The sequence below is a fragment of the Caloenas nicobarica genome, chromosome 4 (assembly GCF_036013445.1).
Source record: "Caloenas nicobarica isolate bCalNic1 chromosome 4, bCalNic1.hap1, whole genome shotgun sequence".
Taxonomy (NCBI): domain Eukaryota; kingdom Metazoa; phylum Chordata; class Aves; order Columbiformes; family Columbidae; genus Caloenas; species Caloenas nicobarica.
The window spans coordinates 3,121,141-3,145,728 of record NC_088248.1 but is presented as its reverse complement, the minus strand read 5'-3'; the positions used below and the strand labels follow the sequence as shown (position 1 = coordinate 3,145,728).

The 24,588-nt window shown below is 43.2% G+C and overlaps 1 protein-coding gene across 1 annotated transcript; it reads left to right on the top strand.

Annotated features, from left to right (window-relative positions):
* Nucleotides 1-700: 700 nt before the first annotated feature.
* On the top strand, nucleotides 701-24,325 carry HPGDS (hematopoietic prostaglandin D synthase). The gene is made up of 6 exons (XM_065634741.1): nucleotides 701-778; nucleotides 9,721-9,862; nucleotides 18,809-18,901; nucleotides 21,073-21,182; nucleotides 23,330-23,428; nucleotides 24,161-24,325. Exons 1-6 carry the CDS (start codon nucleotides 701-703, stop codon nucleotides 24,323-24,325), a joined length of 687 nt encoding a protein of 228 aa, XP_065490813.1.
* Nucleotides 24,326-24,588: the final 263 nt, after the last annotated feature.

Here is a 24,588-nt window from a genome sequence, read left to right as displayed (position 1 = left end):
AAGCACAGCAACATTGAACAGACTTTGTCAAGGTCAAAGTACAAACACATTGGAAAAAGAAAAAAAAAAAACAACAAAAAAGCATAATATCCATGAGTAATGAGAAGCAGTAACATCACAGGGCTCTAAGTACTCATGTGCATCACTCACGGATACGGTATGCTCAAATCCTCTTTCCCCTTCTTCACTGATAATGGTAAAGAAAGTATCTTAAATAACTTTGTTCTTTATGACAAAGGCCTTGAAGTTTGGTTTGTTTCACTTTGGGTTTTTTTGGTTGTTTTTATTTCTGGTTCTCTGTTTTAATGAGATAGCAGCTCTTTAAGGTGTTGTTCTATAACTAGATCAGATACCAGAGGGCTTCGTGTTAGTTAGAAATAATCTATGACAGCAGTTTCTTGGCTTGCTCCACGGTTTTTACATTTTAAAAGAAACACCCATCATCTGACTCAGCTCCCCAATGTCTATTTATTATTATTACTACTACTAGTATTATTTAAATGGCACTTTAAAATATTTCTTCCCCTGGAACACAAGCTGAAGATCTCCAGAACTAGCCCAAGAAAGTCACAAGGCTTGCTCGTTATCTGAGGGAATGATGCATTTGCTTTGCTCGGTGTGTGTGTGAGAGGGGGCTGAGAGAGGGTGGTGATGACATACTTGTCACGGGGAGTGGTTTGCATGCTAATAAACAGTATATATGAGCCTTTTGCACCGAGGCCGGCACTCAGAGGGACTCCTGAGCGCCGAGGAAGGGACCACGCATCACCGCACCACTGTGAGTTCTGTTTCGGCTTCGCTCACAGCCCGGCTCCTCTCTTTCCCTTTTCTTCTTCTAATCCTGTTCTGCCCTCCCCAGGGCTACTGTTACACCAGCTCCGTGGGGGTTCACCTTGTCAAATTATGCTACAAGCACTGAAAGCATTTGGTTTTTAGAGCTTGTTGTGTTTACTCAACACGAGTCTCTGACAAGTGCTGGAAGAACTCTCTGCAGCAACTGCAAGTTAACTCAAGTACCCCATCTATCTATATACCCTCTTTGCTACTTACACACATCTTTAAACTGCCTGCTGCAATTAAAACATCTGTACAATCGCATGCACTGCTACGACCGGACTTCATAAATTGCGAGCTGCTTTTCCAGAGGCAAAAAGGCAGCTGGGTCGCCTGTTGGTTGCAGCGAGCCCCCGTTTCTCACCAGTGCCTGGTGCTGCCGGCGCTGAGCCGCTTTAATAATCAGAGAGACTCTTCCCAAAGAAAAGACAACCTCATCAGCATAGCGGCAAAAAAGCTGGCGTGGGAAAGCTCCCGGCGTTCCGCAGGGAGTTCTCATTAAGTGAAAGAAACATTTCAAAGCAATATTCTATTAGATGTAAAGGCTGACTTATATGCATTCACTTACATAACCGAGCCAAATCTAGGCTAACGTCAGAGGAATTAGATGTATATTAAGCATCACCAACCAGTTCCTCCAGGTCATTTTTGTGCACTGTTCTGTCCATTTTCCAAATTCCTGTCTTCTAGTTTACCAGTGGATTAACACGCTCTCGTCCTAATTCCTACCATTATTCTGTAGAGGAAACCCTCCTACATCTGCTTCCACTTGCTCCATTTTTCTCCTTATCAGAACTCACAGAGGGTGTTTTTGCTGCTGATTTTTGTCTTTTACTTCAAAATGATACTCTGAATAGGGTTATTTTCCTTTAAATTCTAGCTGTCACCATTTGCCTGTGTGCATAACCCTCTTGCATACATTTCTTCGGTTAAAAGCCATCCTTTATTCACTGCTCATTTCAAACTATCCAAGCAAACAAACCATAGCTGTAAGTATTTTTGCTGGACTTCTACGCCCCTTAGAACTGTTTGTAAATGCTGGTATTTTCGTACTCAAAAGTTGCAACTTTTGCAAAGAAAAAAAAAAAAAAAAGAACTGAAACAAACGAAATGTTTAATTTTGCCCCTCTTTAGAAGTAACTTTAAACGTTGCTGGAATGACTCTGTAAAGCACGAGCATGAAATGGGGTAGGGGAGGAAACAAGGACATTCAGCAATACCAGACAGACATATCCGTGCTTTGGGTTTGGGCAGAGGATGGCAAAGGGAGAAGGAGAACAAAGAAAGGTGTACGGAAAGGTTTGAACTGTCTCCCAATCTTCCTTTAGTTGATGTTTGACAGTAGGAAAGAAGAAATGTGGGACAAAAGTCCCTCAGGTAAACGAGCATTTTTTTCGCCTTGTGTATCCACGAATAAAGGCAAAAAATCAGCCGCAAACTGCTGCTCAGGAGCTACTTTATTCTGAAGTCTAGGGACACGTGGGTCAGGGTTTTACATACCGAGCACTTTGTGGCCATAACTCGTGGGGTCTTGGACATTTACCACTTCCAGCCCAAGCCAGGCGACCCCCAGGCTCGCAGCCAGATGTTGCTCAAGGCTGTAGGTCCACACTTGCAAGGGTGACGGTTCAAGAACAAAGTAGTTTAGGCGGGGAGCTGGTGTTTGTACTCCCCGTTGTACATACACACACACACACGTACTGGCTGGGATAGCAAAAAAAAAAACGCCGATTTTTTCACATCCCAGGAAAGATGCTAGGTGGCCAAGACAGTTGTTGTACAAATTACCGTGCTGGACAAAGCTGAGAGCTCAGGAAATGGATGTGAAATCATCCTGGCAAAAGCAGCAGCTGCCTTTGCAGACCTGACTAAACCACTTACAGAAACATGACTCACTTTGTAGGGGTGTTGTGAGGGGGTGCTGATTTATCTGAAGGCTACAGAGACAGATGCAAGGCATGAGTTTTACAGGAATTACCGGTGTTGGCAAGAATTAAGATTATTTAGGCTTTTTGTTCTACCGCAAAACACTTCAGGGAATTCTTAAAACATCTGATGAGGAAATAAGAGATTTAAATAGTCTCTCCTGAGAAATTATCCCAACCACTCCTTAGTCTGCATCTTGCCTGAGATCTCTTCTCTTGCAATTTTGTTTACTAACAAAATCGCAGTCTCAGGTGTGCAATTTATTCACTTGGAGCTCGTTACAGCTCGGGAGGCTGCACGAAACCATTTTAAAAGTTATTTACATAAAATCAGGCTTTTTACATAAGATTAGGCTTTCACACAGCAGAGCTTTACTCATTAGGTCACTTAACATACTCGTATTATTAGTACTCCTCAGTAATTCCACAGCAGTGCCTTAAAATCTCTTCTCATGTTAGGAGACTGATTTCCATCCCAGGTTGCAAATAACCACCACACTGGGTAAAAACATGCAAAATCCCACCAAAAAAACAGTGCTTTAAACCATACATCTATATCTAATCTTGAAAATCATGCTAAGAAGTATCAAGCCACAACCATTACATTTGGGCTTTGTTATTTCAAAACTCAAGCCTACGTGAAATTGCATAAATATTTACTTCAGATGATTCGTGTACTAAACAGAAGAGTATGGAGATTTTTTTTTCTCTCTTTTTTTTCTCCAAGGTCCAGATTGCTATCTGGCATAGAAAAAGAAGAGCTCAAATTAAAATGTTTGTTTTCTATAACGGGGGCGGAGCAGGAATAGAGATTGTTGCTTTTCAGACCGAGAGCTGACAGGAATCAGCTAGAACTGCTTAAAGCTTTTCATTTTCTTCTCTGTGAAAACACAGACTGCCGTGGAAATCTTCCATTGGAAGATTTGCACTCTTCCATTAACCTGTCAATATTCTCCAATCCTTCTCCCCCAAAAAGGGGGCAGAAATTTCCCTATTTTCTTTGCTAAAAAAGCATTAATAAAAACATCTTTTGACCAAAAAAAGGAATATACAACCAGAAACCAACAGATCCTTACTATTTTTAGCTTTCAAAGGCTGAAAATATGCCTTAAGCCTCAAATATTTTCATCGTCATGGTAGAAGCCACCCCACGCCTGGTTCTTGGTGGCACAGACACATTTCTCACCTTCAAACTCTTTTCTCCCCAAAAAGGACCAATATCTCAGGGTTTCTCTTTGTAATTTCAGCTCTGAATTGAGACATAAAATATAAACCCAAAGAGTCTTTAGGGAGACTATTTTTTTTCTTCTAAGGGAAAAAATTTAAGGCATTTCTGCAGCAACCAGCTCGACCATTGTGTCAGGCTGGTTATATTAAAAGGAACAAATACTGGACACGGGCATTTTCTGTCTTCCCTACCTTGCTAAAACAGCAAAGTGCATTTTATAAAGTTACGGCTGTGGAAGTTTTTCTTTATTTGCCTTCTATGAAAACTATTTAAGTCTTGTGTCTCCAGTTCCTTTCTCTAAAAACTGAAAATTGAAAAAAATGAAGGCAGGAAGACTCACTTGGACGGGGAAACAGTTTTTAAAATTGGAGAAGGATAAAGCTGCTTTATTACTCCGTTCTCCATTTACAAGGATGAGGAATTTACACGTCTGAGAAGCAAGACAGGAAAAACTGAAGTTAATAGTCCTAAAGTTTCCCAGGTGGAATAAGGTAGGGCAAGTCTATCAGCAAGTTTGTACTATCAGCAAGTTTGCTGATGACACCAAGCTGGGAGGAGTGGCTGACACGCCAGAAGGCTGTGCTGCCATCCAGCGAGATCTGGACAGGCTAGAGAGTTGGGCGGGGAAAAATTTAATGAAATATAACAAGGGAAAATGTAGAGTCTTGCATCTGGGCAGGAACAACCCCAGGTTCCAGTGTAGGTTGGGGAATGACCTATTAGAGAGCAGTGTAGGGGAAAGGGAGCTGGGGGTCCTGGGGACAGCAGGATGACCATGAGCCAGCACTGTGCCCTTGTGGCCAAGAAGGCCAATGGCATCCTGGGGTGTATTAGAAGGAGGGTGGTTAGTAGGTCAAGAGAGGTTCTCCTTCCCCTCTACTCTGCCCCGGTGAGACCTCATCTGGAATATTGTGTCCAGTTCTGGGCCCCTCAGTTCAAGAAGGACAGGGAACTGCTGGAGAGAGTCCAGCGCAGGGCCACGAAGATGATGAAGGGAGTGGAGCATCTCCCTTATGAGGAAAGGCTGAGGGAGCTGGGTCTCTTGAGCTTGGAGAAGAGGAGACTGAGGGGTGACCTCATCAATGTTTATAAATATATAAAGGGTGGGTGTCACGAGGATGGAGCCAGGCTCTTCTTGGTGACAACCAACAGTAAGACAAGGGGTAATGGGTTCAAGCTGGAACACAAGAGGTTCCACTTAAATGTGAGAAGAAACTTCTTCTCAGTGAGGGTGACGGAACACTGGAACAGGCTGCCCAGGGGGGTTGTGGAGTCTCCTTCTCTGGAGACATTCAAAACCCGCCTGGATGCCTTCCTGTGTAACCTCACCTAGGTGTTCCTGCTCTGGCAGGGGGATTGGACTAGATGATCTTTCGAGGTCCCTTCCAATCCCTAACATTCTGTGATTCTGTGATTCTGTGAAGTCTCCTTCCTGGTTAAAAAAAAAAAAAATCTTTCTTTGTAGTCCATAAAGTAACAACTCTCCCCAGTCCCTAAGGATCAGACCCAAAAATGCACTCCTCATACTTGGATAGGTGGCTCCTGACATAACGGCCAAAGGAAAAAACATCCGATAGACTCAGCCAGCTTCTCTCTTTTGCCTTTCTAAATTGAGTTTTCTAATTGACATTTGCATTACTGCACCCTGAGACTGGGAGTAAGGAAGAGAAGGAACAGTTTTCCCTCTGAAATCCCAGCGTTACCATTAATGTAGAATGTTCAGCTGATACTGGTTATGAGAACTTCAAGCTGTATACGTGGCATGGTACGTCTAGGACATCACAGAAACACACGAGGAAATAGATGAATTGGCAGAAATCGCGGTGCCTCCTCCACCCGCCCACTCATCCAGGCCAACTTTGCAGAAACACCTTGTGAAGAAATAGCAACAACTGCTTTAAAAGCGGCACCAAGAACAAACAGAAAGAAAAATATCCACCGAGCTTTTCAGTTAGATGGTTGCTTAGAGAGGGCACGAACTCTGTTTCGCGCTTCATAAAGCAAGATGCTTCTTGGCAAAAAGATACCTGTAGGCTTAAGTGAGCAGAAGCCGACTTGTTGCTATACTTTCTTCTTATAAAAATCACTCCAGCTCCCAGTTTTTGGCAGCCCCATGGCCAGAGCAGCGTTGTGTTGGGCTGGCTGCGGTGCTTTCCGTAAGTCGCTCCTAAATTAATGAAGAACCCTCATGTTAAATAAATATACACAGAGTGCAATGCATCGCCTCTTCCAGGCAGAGTCCCAGATTTTTAGAAATACTCAGATGCACCTTAGTGCAACCCTACTGGTCTTGCTTGCTGGAGGGAACAGTTGGGCTTTATACAACCCTCTAACAATGATAAAACCCTGAGGCAAAAAAACCCCTTTAATTTCTCACAGTGCAAAGTACAATTAAAGGGGACTTTGCACCACGAGGTGCTTTGGCAGACCTTGGACAGATGCGAACAAATAGCTCAACCTAGTTGGTTTCTTCCCTTCCACCCCCAGCTCAGGAACAAGCTCTTTGCTGCCTGTCACTTCAAATATTAATAACCTTATCCAAGAAAATCAAATAAAGTTCCGCCTTTTGTTTTCTTGCCTTTTTTTTTCTTTTTTTATTTTGAAATCTGGCCCATGATGTCTGAGATACTTGTAAATTCAGCCTGAGCTTTGACTCATGAGTAATGCAGAGGTTGCCACTTTCACACACTTTTGGACTCCTCTCAAACCTCCCGTTTGACTTTGTCACCGAGTGGCTCCAAAAGTTGAATTTAATCATGAGATCCGCTAATCTTTTGTTTAAAGGTATGTTAAAGCCGGTTAAGCCGGCTTTAAGAAAGCCACAGAGGAAAGCTAGAAAATCAGCTAAGGGGGTTAACAACTTTGAAGTATTCAAGCTAATTTAATAGTGAATTTAGACGAGTTGAATTCACTGCTTTGAAAGTTGCGCGTGATAAAACTGGGGCTGAGGTTTCCTCAGGTGCTGACTATAAGCCTAGGGCAGGTATACAGGTGGGATCTGTATGTATTCATGGCTTTAGAAATTGCAAAAGCCACTGCTTAGATGGCAGATTTATCAGTAGGGGGTAAAGTAACCCCCTCCTGCATAAATAACCACTTGGCTTTGCAACAAACTCAGCTGGGCAGATTTAATAGCACTAAGCAGGTGGCTCAATGTCTGCAAGCCTGGGCACCAAGATCCTCCCCTCCAAGGTCTCCCAGTGCTTTTAAGCCATTATTAAATTTAAAAAAAAAAAAAAAAAAAGAAAAGAAAAATAATTTTGAATAGTTTTAAAGATTCCCCTGCCCACCCTCTCCCCCCCCATAAAAACAAAAGCTCAAACTTAAAGATCAAAAATAGACTTTTTTCCCTAGAAGGAGCATTTTTCAATCATTTCATGATTTTGGACATTTTAAAAACACTTTTAATGTGTTCCTCGTGATCCATTCATTTATGAAACACACTGGGAGAATGGGGCAAAGGAGGATGAGGAAAAAACCCAACAACTTACTTTGTATGTTTAGCAAAAGCCGTTCCAAACACAACCATTTCTTTCCTTTAGAAACCAATGTGGACTTGTTTAGGAAGCACTACTCCTGACATTTCACAATGAATACAAATTAAAAATAAAACCTACAAACATTTACAAAAACATGCTTACAAGAAAGCTATAGAGGCCTTTAAAACGTCAAGTGTTTTTGGTAAACTCCTTGCAGGGTTGGGTTTTTTTGTTCACGAATGGGAAAAAAAATCAGAAGCTTAAATGTGCATCAGCACTGCAAATATTTGATTACTCCTTACGGTGTATTCATTAGAAATTTGTTTAGCTTTGCTTTAGACATTTCAAACAATAGTTTCCACCGCTTCCTTGACAGACCAAAATATTCCACCGTCTACCACAACAGCCAGAAAGACTTTCTGACCTTCAGCCAAAATTCCCTTTTCTTTACATCATCTCACTGCTCCTGATTATACATGTCTTTGTATATAAAGTTCTCCCACGGTGAGAATTAGACTCTTCCAAAATACTCACCACCAGAAATGTTGAGCAGATTGAATCAGTACTATTCACTTGCCTCTAAAAAAATTGGAAAGTGAAATATGAGTGGGTTTTTTTCCCCCTTTTACTCCCAAATCACTAAGTCGTGTCTAATTTGCACCTCAGATAACACGCCCTCTTTTAAAAATGCCATTCCTTGCTCTCAAATGGCAATGCCAAATCAGAAGCAGGGACAAATGGGGAAAAAAGAAATCTAGAGTCTCATCCTCACTTCTCACATTAAGTTTGTAGACATATAATCCAAACTCATCCCACATAAGTAAATAATAAAGTGCAATAATATACAGTATTATTCTACAAGCACAATAAAGCATAATAAGTAGCAAATCCGGGCATGTAACTTGAAATTAGAATATCAAAGTTTTGCCGCTTACCACAAACATGCTTGAAAAAAGTTGAATTGTCAAATTTCTCTCTTTAGAGAAAGAAACACACCTGTAATCCGCGATCTGCATCTGCCAAGCAGCAGACAAATGTATTTTCTGGTAATTAACACATCTAGAAAACCAATCACATCCCAATGTAACTAATTTTGCCCACAGCTTCCCTCTTTTATCCAATGCGAAGGAAAACGCTTGCCTCAAAAAATAATAATAATAATAATAGTAATAGTAATTGTAGTAGCATCTTTGTTTTGAAGCACCTGTAGTTCCCTTTCTTTCTTAGCGCAGAGGATCCGTGTTACATGCTTTATTCGAAACACCCTGGATCTGATGGATATAAAAGAATGGTGAATGACTTTAAGGCCAGAACGAGAAAGGGTTTTGCTTTGAGGGCGGAGGTGGATGGTAGTTTCAGTTTCTTTTAGCCAACACATTTAAATCTCAGCTGAGTTGATAGGTGTCTCTTATTAAGGTGCTATCTGCGCAGAGTTTAAAACCTTATTTTTTACTTAAAGGGGCCTTAGCTGTTCACTTTTCCTGCACCATCCTTGTACAAGCAAACTTGTATTTTCTTTTGTCGCCTGTTACACTGAGAAACTAATACAGCCTTTCTGTTACGTGATTCCTAACTAGAACTGGAGGAATAAATTCCCATGAAAGCCTAACAAGGTCATTTCAAGTTTTCTTTTGGCTTCTATACAAGAAACTGAGAATTTGATGCCGATTTTCTCAAAACAATAGTGCAGCCTAGTTTCCATAGCAAATTTTTGCTTCTAAAATAGATCAGTTGCCTACACAACTAGAGTAATAGGGAGAATTACAGCAGTTTGGCAATTCTTATGACTTGGTCTTGGATGAAGGTCGCCATAAGCAATAGAGGCTGAGCAGGGCAGACTTGAACAAAGCTGCTGCTCAAGACAGCATCTGTCTTCTGCTACAGTGTATGATTTCAGATTTGCACGCTGAAAAACACATTATAGAATTATAGAATCATTTCAGTTGGAAGAGACCCTCAGAATCATCGAGTCCAACCATAACCTAACCCAACTCTAGCACTAACCCATGTCCCTAAGAACCTCCTCTATAGAAACAGCCTGAGTCTGGAGTCACAAGAAATGTAAATGAAAGCTGAAAGTCCTTAATATGTCTGAAGGAGGAAAAAAAAAAAAAAAAAATCAAGCAATGATCGACACATCACTGCTTAGCGAAATATGTCATTTGCATTGTACAAGCTTGTGTTTCAAAACCAAACATATGGTATAAGAAGGGGCTGAGTTACATTGAAAGCAATCCGGTGTGCTCCCTTGCAGGGACCCAACATGCCACAGTACAAGCTGACATACTTCAATCTGCGAGGACGAGCAGAAATCAGCCGCTACCTCTTTGCCTATTCGGGCAAAAAGTACGAAGACCACAGGATAGAAGCAGCGGACTGGCCCAAAATCAAACCGAGTAAGTAGCACCGGGCCTTAGATCCAAAGGTCCTCTAGAAATGCTGTCAAAAGGTAAAACAATTGAGGAGGTAACTGCATGTTTCATGACCAGAAACACATTTAATTCCTAGCTTTGATGGAGCCTATGGGAATTTTATTGCCTATGCAGCCAAAATGTCATTCCTGATGCTCTCACAGAAGTCCAGATCCAAAACTTCAGGCAGTGTAAAATTACTTTCCTGCTCTCATCCAGCTGGGCTTCTACACCGTATCCATCCAGTCCAGCTTTTGTCTGCCTAAAGCTGACCAAATGTGTGCTAATCTTCCCAGATTAGTTGGATGATGTGGTCTCAAAGGCCACACCACAGCCTTCACTCTGGTTTTAGAAAGCCAAATTGGAAATAAGGGTCAAGAAGGACACTGCTTTGCAGCCAGAGAGGGAAGGTGATGAGAAAAAACAAAAGACATCAGCTGATACGGTAGAGAGAAAGCAAAAGGACCAAAAGATATGTCAGAATATCCGTTGTTCCTAAGAACAGTCCTTCTTGGGGTATTCTGCAGGCTATAATACTCCATTTTGTGGGGTTTGGGTTGGTTTCTTTTTTTAGTTAGAAGTAGCTTCTTTTCAGCCATTAAAACTCTTTGTTATTTCTGTTCATTAAATCAGCTTTAGTTCAAATGAAACAGATCTTGAGTTAGGAGACTGGGGATATGGAATCAGAGATATCTGTGTCTTCAGTCAATGGATTTGGCCTCTGTTTTGCTACACAGGCTGTGACGCTTTTCACATCCAGAATGAAGAATAACACCTATATTTGGGGGGAAATGCATAAGCAACATACAACGTCATTTCTGTTAATCAACCAGTATTTCTTCGTAGGCTTTCGCACCCTTTAATAAGCCCTGCCAGAGGGCTACCAAATTCTTATAGGATGCAAGTAAATTGGGTCTTTCCCATAAAGTTGGCAGTGACTTGAATGACAAATACTCATCACTGCTGCTCTCCAAGTGGCAGCTGAAGAACATCCGAGGTTCTCAAATCTAGGAAACGCTGGCTAACAGCCCACAGAGAGGAGAGCACGTGAAGCTGGGAAATCCTGAGCCATGCAGTTTGTAGCTCTATCTGCTGCATTAACAAATTTTAGTCAAGCCATTTAACCTTTGGACATCTTTGTTTCTTTTTCTGCGATGTGAAAAGTTTGATAGTAGGTTTACCAAGGGTTAATTAAGATTTTTTCATTTTCTCCGCATAACGGCCTGTCACAGCAGCCTCTACTGTGACCGATCCCTAGAGGAAATTCCAAAGCAGTTAAGAAGTTTAGTAAAATGTGGGAGCTGCTGCTCTCAGATTTGTGAAATAGTCTGTGCAAAAGTTATGCTGGCCTGGGAGACCTTTGACTTTCAAGCTTCTGCAGACAGCATGTTTCCAGTCAGTCAGTGGATGGGAACTGCAATGTATGGTGCTATTTGACCAGGAAAACATATACCTACCAAGAAATGTTTGGATGCATGTCTGCAAGCGCCATCACATCTCATACCAGGATGCTAAACTTTCGCTTCTGGAAGACTCCGTGAATCCTAACTCAAGCACCAATGTAATGATGCCATTTGCCATCAGTGGCATCTGCATTGCAGACAATATGCAAGAGGTTCATCAGCTAAAACAACAGTAAATGTCTCTTGTTTGTGTGCATAACAAGGTAATGCTGCCAAGGAAATTGCCTGGAGATCAGCTAACTGATGACTACCTCCTCCTCCTCCTCCTCTGTGAAGCAATGGTTACTCATGGTATTTCCAGACAAAGGAATCTCCTACAGGCACATCATTCAGCAAAACCCTCAATAAAAGGCAGCAACAGGGCTTTGCGGTTAACAGCCTTACACTACAACACCACCAATCTGCCCTAAGGTACCAAAGCCCTGACTTTGCAGCCCATAACTCAGCACCAGGAATAGTTCTCTCCTAGCTAGGGACTGGGTCTTACGGGGTTTGTGTGTCCGAACACCACGACAACGTCGTGTACGGCACAAAGGCACCATTTGCCATAAGGAAAACAAACCGCTTGCGTCCTCTGCTACCCCGAATTTTCAAAATGTGCCTCAGCTCCCCCTGTGGGAGCAGCGATTGAAGCACCAGAACTCAGAAAAGCAGGTAACAGGATCCTTGCCAAGAAAGTTAAGTTGCTGCAGTGGTCAGCAGTAAATACCAAATCCCCCCAACCCACCGCACGTCCACACGCACAGGTCACTCTCCCGAGAGATCTTCTGCACTACTGTCATTCATATTCTATATTCAGATCTTTCTTATGAAGCTCAGGATCCCCCCCTCACCCCCCCACCTCGTTTTGCCTGGACTGGGTCTACTTCCAAAACAAAAGAAATAAAGTGGCAGGTTAAAGTCAGCTTCATCCTGGTGCAAACCAAAGGGTGGTAGGTGTTTAGCAATGCTAAGAGGAATTACAGCTGCATTTGATGTAACAGCAGCTAACGTAACAGCAGTTTGGTACGTCCCTTATTTTGCGACCCTCAAAAACCATTAAAATTGGGCCAATTAATTTTATAATCAGATATTGAAGTGAGATTAAGACGTATCAGACAAATTGCTATGCATGCTTGGATATAGCATGTTTGCATTTACCCACTTGCCTATGAAAGATCTGAAGCCAGTTTTGACTGCAGAGACTTCAAGCACAACATAATGTCTTTCTTTTTAAAATCTCCAAGTATGATGAAGTCAGATAAAGAGAAAAATCCTTAGGGAAGAAATATGGACAAGGAGAACTCTTCGTGTTTCTTGAGCTACTAAGGGAACAAATCAAAGAACTGAGCACAAGGAGGGAGGTCTCTGCACAGAAGATAGGTTTGCTCCTTCAATTTTCACAAAATTAAAGCAAGGTTTCGCAACAAATACCACCCTCCCCGCCAGATCATCATACCATATAAACCAGAAAATGTTGTCACTATTCCAAAGACTTATTTCTTAGTTGTCCTGTAAAATTGATGGGAAAATAGAAGATGTGTGCATTAAGATTAATGTGCAGAAAGGCCATTTAGAAAGAGGATTTGCAGCTGCTGCAAGTTTAATTTTTACCTGGACAAAAGAGTGCAATGGGTTTTCTTGTTTGTTTTGGCATTTCTCATGTGGCTCCCCCCAGCAATGATCTAAATGGTCCTTCAGGCAAATAAGTAACTCCTCCCTCCTAGAAATTCTGTCTCACTTGATTGTGTTTACATCTAACTGGTGCCTTTTTTTTTTTTTGGTGAGAGGGAGGCATATTCCAACTTTAAAAATATGTATGTCGTTTGGCTTATACGCTCTAAAATGAAAATTTCTGTATCTCACCATTTTTTTTTCTTTTCCTTCTGTAGCCAATCAGATCATTTTTGAGAAATTTTCCAATTGGTGGCTTCAGGCCAGGACTGTAGTTTTAATACAAACAAGCTTAAGCAAGCTAGTATGGAAGTATTAGTGTTGACTGTCTTTAGCACAGTATTTTAAAAAACGGCTGAACATCAAGTAGTAGCTTTACATGACCTTTCACTCTTCATAGAGTCGATGATTGTTAAATAAGTAGACACACTCACATTTTACGTTTGCTTTTGAACAGATTTGACTTTACCGTGCCACCATTTAAACCATAATTAAAGATGTGTGCACTAGCACGTAATAGGCTCATTCAAGATCCGTGTTACCGCACAATAGGCTCCTCACAAAAAAAAGCGTCCTTGTATTGACGTAAGTCATGACATAGCAGAGAACCCACTGTAATGGTGCACAAAGTCGTTGTCCCCTTGAGATACCAGGCTGGTGCGTAACAGCTTTTGTTCTGTGGCTCATTCAGGGAATTTGAAGCAATGCCAATCGCGCAGACTTTATAGTCATTGCAAAGGATGTTGTCATTGCACTGAGGGCTGTAAACATCCCATACACTCGTTAGGAGGGGTGAAATGATTCTTGAAAGGTCCTCTGGAAACCTGACAGACTAATTATTGCACCGAAAATACTTCCAACGTAATAGATAAATCTTGAGAAACACCTGACAGCAGACAAGGATTCCTCAAGGGAGCACTTGTCCTGTTCCCCGAGTGACTTGCTGCTAGGTAGCTCGAGCTAAGATGTGAAAATAGCTATAAAGGTAAAAGGTAGGGTTTAATAATCTCTTCCAAGGTGAATCTGAGTTGTAATAGCTGCAGCACTAAAGCCAGGCTGAGATTAGATGAGAGCATCATCCTGGTCATCTCTTTCTAGAAGGTATGGACTATGGACGCCTCCAGGACAATCATTTCCCATTTTCCCATTAAAAAAAAAAATCCATCTTTCATATACTTCTCATTGGAAGATGCTAAGTATCTCATCTATTATTTTCTCGTGTTCCAATTTAAATACTAATGGAAAGGAAAAGCTGTTGCGGTTAGCTTTCAAGGCAAAGGAGAACTTATTTTTGACAGCGATAGCGTAGCAAGAAGCGTGGCCGTGACATCTTTTGTCCCTCATCTCCGGCCAAACCAGCTGCCTCACTATGGCATCAATCTAAGCTGCTTGATTGCGAAACTGTTAATTATTCAGGTTTTGAGGGACGTTCGAATACTTGAAGACAGGCATCAAGGCCATGGAGGATTTCACCACAGGCAGGAGGGAGCACGTGAAAGAGGAGATCAGCGTTGGTCCCAGGAACGGGAACCTGAACTTGTGTCTGCGGGCAAAGCTGAGGAGAGTCGGGATAAACACGGCAATAGTTGTCACAGCCCTTGGGGACTTCATGGGAATGGAGACAATTCATACAGATGTCCTCGCTTTTAACACACATCAGACCTCATCTCCCCTGCTCAGTATCCAGCAGAGACTACGTAAACATCACAGTTCTGGTCACAAAAGCCAAAAAAAAAAAAAAAAGTACGTATAAAAAGGAATTAATCCAACTGCTAAACACTGCACAGACACTTCAAATGAGCCCTTCCTAAAATGAGAAGAGAGACTGCAGATAAGTCCGGTGATTTACAGTCAACCTCTGCCAAGGTTTTCTTCATGAAGAGTGTAAAGTCTGTGCAGATTTCATTCCAGCATGCAATGCTAAAAGCCGTGAAAAACCAGGATAATACAAAAAAGCAAGAAATTGCTGATGAAAGTTCAATTTAAAGAAGACTACAGGAGCTTTTTTCTTTTTTCCTTTTTTTTTTTTTTTTTTTAAAAAAAAAAACCCTGCTCCTCTTTTCAGTAAGTTTCCAATCTAAATCTGGAAATTAACATAAACTTCCAATGAGCTATAAAGCAAGCAGCAACTAAAAGGGAATGGTCATATACATCCTACATGCCTGAGAAATGACGCTGCTTGTACGATGATGGCAACAGTTTTTCTAGTTTTCCTCCTCGAAACAGATCTGCTCAAGAGGGATTCGGAAACTTTGCAAGGCAACATGGTTTTGAAAAACATGGAAGGAACATCCATAGGGATACACCAGGGTATAAACTGACATAAGTGTGCAGCAGCCCCCGAACCAACCAAGGTTAAAGAAAAGCCATTTTACCTTCTTTGATACAGTGGAGGGGAAGTCCTAGAAATATTTTCTGCCCCTTGACTGTTCTTTGCTATTTTCTCCAGCTGCAAAGCAGCCTGGATATCTGCCATACCTGCTGGTGTGCAAGAAGAGCATCCCGTGCACACAAGGAAAAGCAACAAGACTTTCACAATGATCTGCACAGCACGAGTGTACTTTCTTCAAATCTCTCAGAATTTCGCTCAAGCATAGCTTATTAACCCAATACTCAACAAAACTCAGTGTATAGTCACATACATACACTCTATCAGCAAGAAAAAAGAAATCAATGCTTCCATTAAAATAATTTTTTTCCTGTTCTTTATAAGAAAAAAAAAAAAATCAATCGGCATTTTGAACCCACAAGAAAGGAACATCTCCCATTTACCATCTGTCGTGTTTTAAATAGTCCATTGTTTACTACTGATGGCAATAGGTAGGCTACCTCTTAGCAAAAAAAAAAAAAAAAACCAAACTCAAGCCTCATTATAAATCAAAGCATAATGCCTTTTGGACATTTAAGGCTCATGGGACAATGTGCAATAAAATCTGCTCTCATTCATTAATTTTGTACTTGCATTATGAATCATGCAAGTGTATCGATATTTCTGTTGCACACAAAATAAAGCTGTATTTGTATATTTTTAACCGTAAACTCAGTTTCTTTTCCGAGAAAGAATAACCCCACCTGTCAAAAAGATGCCTCCCTCTTTTTGCTGTAATCAAGGGTTTGGGTTTTTTTCAAATATCTATACGAACAAACAGGCTTTCATTTGACCTGTGGTGACTGACGAAGGGAAACGCCAGTCAAAGCTGTGGCTTTTAGACTTGCCCCCCGTACGTAAACACAGCAGAAAATGGTCCTTTCGGTTTCTAGATGAAGCAATTGCAGTTTCCCAACCTGAGCGGCGACCATCGTGTTCTGACAGTTATTGCTACAGAGGCTGGTTAGTCCCGCTGACCCAGCCAAAACTGCATATTCTGTAGATGTCTCCGTAAAAGTAATTTTAGGGACGGATTTAGCGTTTAAGGCACTGTGTTTATCTGCGATGAGATTGATTCGGTTTGTCATAAAAAGTTGAACGTTTGTTTCTTAAAGGAATTCCAAATATCACATCATTTACTGTTCATGTGTTGGTTTTATAAATTCAAACATTTGACAAAAACATTTAACCTTCAGAGAAGAATATATCCAGTGAAATCATTGCACAGTAGTTGCGCTGCACTTTTTTTATCTTGGAAATCCTTACATCTATAATACTTTCATATTAACTATTATAATTTCAATTCTCTGCCACCAAAGAAGTGCAAAAATCAATTATGTTATAACTTCTTTAACTGGCATTCTGCAGGTGCATCCGCGCTACTCGCGCTTGCTGGAAAGATAGAATCAGAATGACTTTGGTTGGAAGAGACCCTTAAGATCGTCGAGTCCAACCAGAACCCAACTCTAGCACTAAACCACATCCCTAAGAACCTCGTCTATACGTCTTTTAAACCCCTCCAGGGATGGTGATGCAAAAATGAGTCAGACTTCTGCAAGACAGTTTCTCAAACTACTTGGCACAGCTCCGCAACCTGAGCCGCAGACACTGAGTTTTGAGCTGGTTTGTTCAACCAATAGTTGGTGAAAGGATATGTTATAAAATAATTTAATCACCGGCCAGCCAATTTCACGTGAGGCGGTCACCAAAGATGCAATGAAGACGCATAGAGGAAAGGTGCAAGTAACAAAACTTGCCATACAAAGGACAAGATAAGCACAAAGGTCTGCAAACAGGCAGCACAGAGACCTTTTCAGTTTAGCGTTCAGGGATGCACCTTTTCCTCTCCGGATTCTCAGTTAAGCAATACACGAACTTGCCAGAACCTTGCTGTTCTCTGAGGAATAAACAAATGAATTCTTCTGTGCAACGTGTCTGTTATTATTTCAGTAAAAACTACCAGTGCACCCTTTCTCCCTGGGGGTACAGCAGTTAATGCTCTTTGAGCACTTTTGCTTCTGCTGGTCACCAGTATCAAAGTTTATACCGGCCTCGCAGTGTGCTGAACTCGGAGAGGGGTGGAAAAAGCAAAAAGAAGGTAACATGAGCTCTGTCTTCAGATGTAGGAAAAAACCCCGACACATGGGAGTCCTGGATGCCTTGTGCAGCTACCAAATTCATTTTGCAGATACAGATTTGACACTTAGGATCTCATACCTAATGTGATTCGCATGCTAAACCACAGAGCCACATGGTAGTGTTCATCAATTACTGTGTCATTGATGAAGTTGTCTTGATAAACAGGTCAAGAACGCACCAGGTTTCATTGTTTTCCTCTTTTAATTAAGAAGTAAAAAAACCTTATGGAACAGAAGCATCATTTCAGCAGTCCTGTAAAAACAACTCTCCCGGGTTTGAAAGCACCTTGCACGTTTCCAACAGCCAACGCTCTCGCTTTTCTACGATTCTCCTTTTAATCACAAGATGTCTTAAGATGGGCGTACATCTTACGTACACGGAGTGTAATCCAGCTGAAAACTGGGCATAAAGCATTTGGCCATGACAAGCACTTGTTATCACGCACCTGGAATTTACGGAATAGCATCCTTTGAAATGCAAAGACTCGAAGCTCCCCTGGTGAACAGCACTGGGCTCCCACCAGTGGATTCTCACCACCCTAGCGGTCAAGCTTTGCTCTCAGACTCCAGCCCCGTTTGATATCATGCCAGCAGCTTCTCCAAAAAGTGGCAAAACAGCAGCCCGGGTTTTCACATCCGTTATACCACTAAATTAATGATTGAAAATTAAGATTAATTTCTTACCTCAAAGTCTCTTAAAAGTATCTATCACACCTGCTTAGGTTGTCTTCCCCTGTACTTGAAGTCTGGAGGATTCTTCCCCATGACTGAATTTTTTGTTTGAACGGAAGCCAAGTAAATTCGAGTATCTTCGCATTTGTGGTTCAGCGTGAAAGTTGCATTTGTCTCTTGGTGATGAGTGCCAAACGAAACATCTTGTCACAATGCAGGTCCTGAAATACAGACACTTTTCTGAACTTAAACCAAGTGTAAGTGCAAAAGCACCTTTGTAGTCTCTACCCGACCTCTTATTTCATACCCCAGCTGGATCCTGCACCACAAAATTCAGCAGCACTTCGCCTAATCTCGGCAGTCACTTTCGTGTGGGGGAGAAAGCAGGGAAGAGAAGGAAAAACAAAAGATTCTATGAAAGGTTTCCCTGCATACAGAATTCAGGATATGTAGGAGCACATTCAGCCTTTACAGCACAAGACTTTTTTTTTTTTTTAGTCCATGCGTTCTGCTACAGAAATGCTAAGAAACTGTTAAGTGCTGTAACAATGAGTGGTAGAAGTGCAACTATTACAGACTCCCACTGTTAAGGCATATGATTTAACTTTTTTTTTTCATTTTTTCTTTCTCCTCCAAGCTATCCCATTCGGCAAAATCCCCATTCTGGAAGTAGATGGAGTTATCATTCACCAGAGCCTGGCAATAGCAAGATACCTTGCCAGAGAAACAGGTAACTCATATTTTCCTATATTCTTGCTCTGTTCTGCACCTGCCTTTAGTGCACAGGAAAAATACATCCAGCCACAGCAAAACCAGAAAAAAACCCCAACAGCTTGGCAAGCCAACCGAGTAGAAGTCAGCACCAGCATGGCAATACTGGTATTAGAAAGTAAAAATACACACAGAAAAAAATTATTCAAAGTGCAGCCTGAAATGTGATGATGTTCAGAGCTGAAGCCACGTGGCCGAGCTCCGTATTTGCACTGCAAGAGTGAACACCTAAAGGAAAAAAAACCTCATAAATAATCCCCCCCTTATATTCTGCTCGAGTTCCGCTGCTGGACACAAGATGTGGGGTTTGGTCTGACCCCTCCAGCCAACAACCCTTATATCCACATGTCAGTGCGCGACAAGGCGTGTGCCTGCGGCTTCCCTAGGGCTCTCAGGGCAATTCCCCTGCAGCCGAACTTGGAGCTGCCAGGTTAACCAGAGGGACGAGCAGAAAGAGGAGATTTTGGAAGCATTAGAGGTTATCGCAGGCAGCAGGCAGAGCCCTCCGAAGCAGATTTAGGCAACAGCTCTGAGCTGGCGAGAGATTAGATCGGATGGTGGCATCACTTGCGTCTTTAAATACTTACATGCTATGGAAGCACTCGACCTGTTAGATAAAGTGATGTAAGACTTAGTAATGCAAGTAATCAAAGTGAGTAGTCGGGGCTCGCTTTATGTCATTCAAAACCATCTGCAAAACTGGTCTGGTCGAAAGCAGATATGTTTGTGGTGTTGCAAATTGAAGAGGGGGACTGGAAAGCGAGTGCTGTTGTATGTTTTACACTCTGAGCAGAGAGATGTAATCTGCCTTTCAAAATACCTCTCATTTTCCAACTACGGAAACAGACACTTCAGACACAGGCACTTCGAGGCACTAGCACAACATATTTTCAAGCGTGCCTGCAATACTGCGTTCCTGCCCATTTCCGCCATCCTCGATAGAATCTACTGCTTGCAAGGGAAGAGAATGACGCGCATCCACCTGGTTCTGATGAACGCTGCCTCCCTCCCACGCCGCTTCCCTCCCCGTCTGCTACCGGCAGGCTTTTTACGGTCCAAAGTTCTAACACAGGCTTTCCCTCAAAAAATTTTTCCGTCAGGCTGCAACAGCCAAAGGCAAGGGCTCTGGAGCAAACTCGGACCATGCGGTTCTCCCTCGGTGTTAATCACATCCTCAGCCAACAGCAGGAAACAAAGCATGCATGGAAGCGGAAAAACCTGCAGTGAAGACTTGCTGCTTCTGCGGTTAAGTCTGCACGTATGTCACTAAGCCTTCGAAATTAAGAAGTGGCCTTTTTAGGCGCCCGTCGCTAACAGCTCTTTACGGGCGGCCCGCAGAGCGTGATGCCCAAAAGAAGAGGCACATCCCTCGCCTTCAGAAAGTTTCAGTAAGGGAGATCATTTGGCAGAGGAAGGGCATATGGTTTGTGGGAGCCGCGGAGATGCCAGGTGAAGCTTAAAGAAGCAAAGGGTGACCTGGACCAGCACAGAGGTGAAAGCATGAATGCAGCTCTGCGGGATGAGGGCGAGGGGGAAAAAAGCAGCAGCATCGAGAAGAGTGCAGGGAAACCAAAGGATAGCAGGGCAGGAAAGCAGATTTGGAAACAAGACACAGTTTGCCTGAGGTGCCTGATTAGCATGAAGTAATCGAAAGCAAACACAAAGGTTCAAAATGGAGCTGAATGGGTAAGATAAGGAGAAGCAAACTTTCACAGAAGCACTTTGGGAGGTTGTGCTGAGAGACAGAACGTGAGGTGGAGCAGGACATTGGAAGCTGGTGTAGGGAAAGATTAACAGGAAGGAATTAGTGCTGACCCTCAGTGAATGTCCTGGGATGGGGGAAAGCAGAGAGAAGGATGAAGAAGCAGCAGTCTGGCCATGGGCTCAGGTGATGGGAAGAACACTCGCTACCTCAGGTGGCTTCATGAGGCTGGATGGGGAAAAAAAGCAAAGGTAGATGAGATTGCATCAGGATGCAAGGAGTCAAATACAGGATGATAGCATCAGGAAAGCCCTGGAAAGCCTGCATGTTTATGGAAACGTTCACAAAGAATAGGGTTTAGCTTTGGGGCACCAAAAATTCCTGCTGATGCTGTCTCTGACCTCCTTTCCTACGCTTGCTTCCCACAGGTCTGGCGGGTCAGACACCTGTGGAACAGGCTCTAGCAGATGCCATTGTGGACACCATAGACGATTTCATGACGCTGTTCCCTTGGGCAGAGAAAAACCAGGACGTGCGAGTAAGACAATCACTAATTTAAGCAAAGATAGCGCATACGCTGTGACTCTGTACCCGAACATCTCCTCTGGAGAAACTGCCACGTGCCACGATACCTGTATCTTGCTGCAAAGAGAATAAGCACAATTTTTATTTTTTTCCTTCCCCCCGCATCAGCATTAGTCCCATCCCTCTCCCCAGAGCCCCAAATGCAAGGATGCAGATCAATTATGTTGAGTTAACTCCGGCCTTGCAAGGGCTCCGCACGGCTCTGGCCCAAGCAGACCCGACCCTTTTAGGAAAGGGGTGGCGTAACAACAGGTCTCACCGTTGACTACCCAGGCACCACTGCCCGTTCGTTCAGAGGTAACATTTCAGATAGACTAAGGTATCTCGTTACAGAAACCACAGAGTACAAGATGTTGACCAAAAGCAATAATTAATAATCAAACTACGGGAAAGTGCCCTGAAATCTTGTAGGGGAAGATCTGAGAGTGTATTTGGAGGTTTTAGTGTTTAAAAAAAAAATAATAATAAAAAAAAAAAAAAGTAAATGACTTAATCTCCTAGTGACTTCCTGAAGTTTCCTCATTTGGGGAGGGGAGCTTGCCTCCTGATTTTTAGTCACTCAGGAGCAGCCACACGGCTGCTGGTGTGTCAGCTCCTCCTCTGCAGGGAAACCCCCCCAATAACGCCTGCGTGGGTCCCAGCTCGTACCCAAGCACTTCTGCAAAACAAGGACCCAAACCACGTCACCGGGGATCAATTGAAAGCGGAGGAGAGTTCACAGGCAACCCTTGGGTGCCTGTATGCGCCTATGCCTGCAAGGGAGTGTTTTGGGGCTAAAGAAGGCTGAGAAACTTACTTTCTGGGGATCATTCACATTTTTCTCATGATTAGTTGTTCTCTCGCTCCTCCTGGGTCCAATGCCACCACCTTGTGGTAAAAGTGCATCTCATGGTCTCCCAAGGCCAGATTTAAGTGATTTGCACACAGCGAAGTCAGGAGGCAGTGATTACAGGAACACCCAGCCCTCAGAGAACGACGAACAGGTGTGTCATTCTCTCTAGCCGGTAGCAAAGAGAAAACTAAGCAAGGCAAAGAGGTCAGAGGTGGAAGCTGCCCAGGGAAGCTCCCTCCGTGCCAGGCACAGACTCTCCCTTCGCCCCACACCCCCTCCAAAAAACCAGCGGGTGCCGCAGCAGCTTTGTCACGAATGGCGGGGAGCCCCAGCGTTGACACAAGCAAGTCGGGCCACGCCAGAAGGTGGACCCTGGTCATGTCCCCACCAGTTTCGTGGGTTGGCTGGGTGCTGTTGTAGCTGGGGAGGTCGTTACCGTCCGAATCACACCACAGTGGGGTGGGGGAACTTCCCTAAAAAAAACCCAAAGGAAATGCTACAGCACAGGGTACAAACATGAAATTCCTGGACTGCAAACTTCTCGCTGCGGCTTGCAGTTACAACATTCAGCTACTGAGCCCTTAACGGAGAGCAGAAAATGACAGCCAATCTTCAAACGCATCTGCAGAAATATTGATTTCATTTCAGCCTGCATTTTTTGGGTTGTCGGGCGTTGGAACAGGCTGCCCAGGGCAGCGGCGGATTCACCATCCCTGGAGGGGTTTAAAAGGCGTTTAGACGAGGTTCTCAGGGCCGTGGGTTAGTGCCGGAGTTTGGTTATGCTTGGACTCGATGAGGGTCTCTTCCAACCGAAACGGTTCTACAAAAGATCAAACTGAACTTCGAGAAGCGAGCAGCATCGCCCCAGCCGTGGTGTCCCAGGCTCCAGGAGCTCTCGGGCGCTCACCGGGGGAGCCGGGCGCTGAACCCCCGGAGCCCCCCGCGCTGTCTGGTCTGGGCTTCTAACCCACTCCGGCTTTCCTGAATTCTATAGCGTCCCTTCACCTGTATCCACACGACCTCCGCATTCCTTGTCTTTCTTAACTGCCATTCGCTGTATTAATCCTGACCGGGATGTTAACACATTCCTTCCTCCAAAGAAAACTGAGGGTGCTCTAAAGTTTGGGTCGGACCGAACGACTTAACCGTGACCCTTTTCCAGATTTCAGCTTGCTTTTTCACGAGTAAGAAAACCCCTCAAAAATCGGGTTTGCTGACTGCCGTGCTTACACACTGATGCGCATCTTTGTGTTTTGTTCTTCCCCCAGAAAAAAGCCTTTGACGACATCCTCACCAACAAAGCGCCCCAGCTGCTGAAAGATTTGGATACTTTTTTGGGGGATAACACCTGGCTGGTGGGGAAGTCTGTAAGTATCATTTTTGTGTCTCTCATTCCAATCAGGTTGCCAGTAAATCATTGACTATTGCTCCATTTCTGGATTTCACGCCAGCCCATGAAACAACTCTCCCCGCTCTTAATTCTTTGTTCTTACCAACACACGGTTGCTGAGTTGTAAAGCGAAAGCTGGGTTTTGTACCACTAGAAAACTGGTAAAAAACAGGACTAGGATCTGCATTCGCTAAACCAGTTTAGGAGCGTGTTGACACAAACCAGAAATGCCTTTGTACTAGTCAACAGAGATGGGAGTTGTTTAGAAGTCAACTTCTAATCACCGTGCAAATTATAGGACAATATGAAAGAAACCCTAAGAAAATGCAACACCCTTTTTCTACCCAGTTGTTTGGAAATAAATAAAGCACTTCTCTGCAGCACGGTTCCAGCAGGAAAGATTGAGGTTATAATGTAAGTCATATTTTTAGCAAGGGTTTTGTTTAACCAAGTTTAGGGAAGCCAAGCCTTGCATTGCAGTCTGGTTACTACTTCTGCAATTATATACTTAAAAAAAAAAAAAAAAAGTATATAAATAAATAAAACACCACCCAAGAATACCCAAACCACACAACCGCAGACAAACACACCGAACACAAACCAGACCAATTCACGTTTATCTCCTGCGGTTTGCTGGGGATATCAGCAGTCCCAGGCTCCTGAGGTGACCAGCTAAGATTTGCTGCTTTCTCTCGCGGTTTTCCCCCAGGTGACGTGGGCCGATTTCTACTGGGAGGTGTGCAGCACGACCCTCCTGTCCTGCAAACCTGACCTGGCGGACAAGCACCCGCGGCTGCGGGCTCTGCGGGACAGGGTGCAGGCGCTGCCGGCCATCGCCGCCTGGATCCAGAAAAGACCCAACACCGTCATGTAGATCAGCTGGGAAAAAAAAACGACCGAACGCACGTTTAGTTTTCAACACGACAAGCATCCTAACTTATTTAGAGTCGTTTAAATTAATTTCAGACGTGTACTACAGCGAATCAAAACCTGCCGTTTGTACCCGTGTGTAGGAGAGGATCTAAAAAGCTGGTTTAGTAGAGCCTGAGGGAGAGGCGTGGTTTCAACTGCTATTAATAAAGTGCTTGATCAACCCAATTAATGTTCTGCAGGCTCTCAAAGGGGGAAGAGATGAAT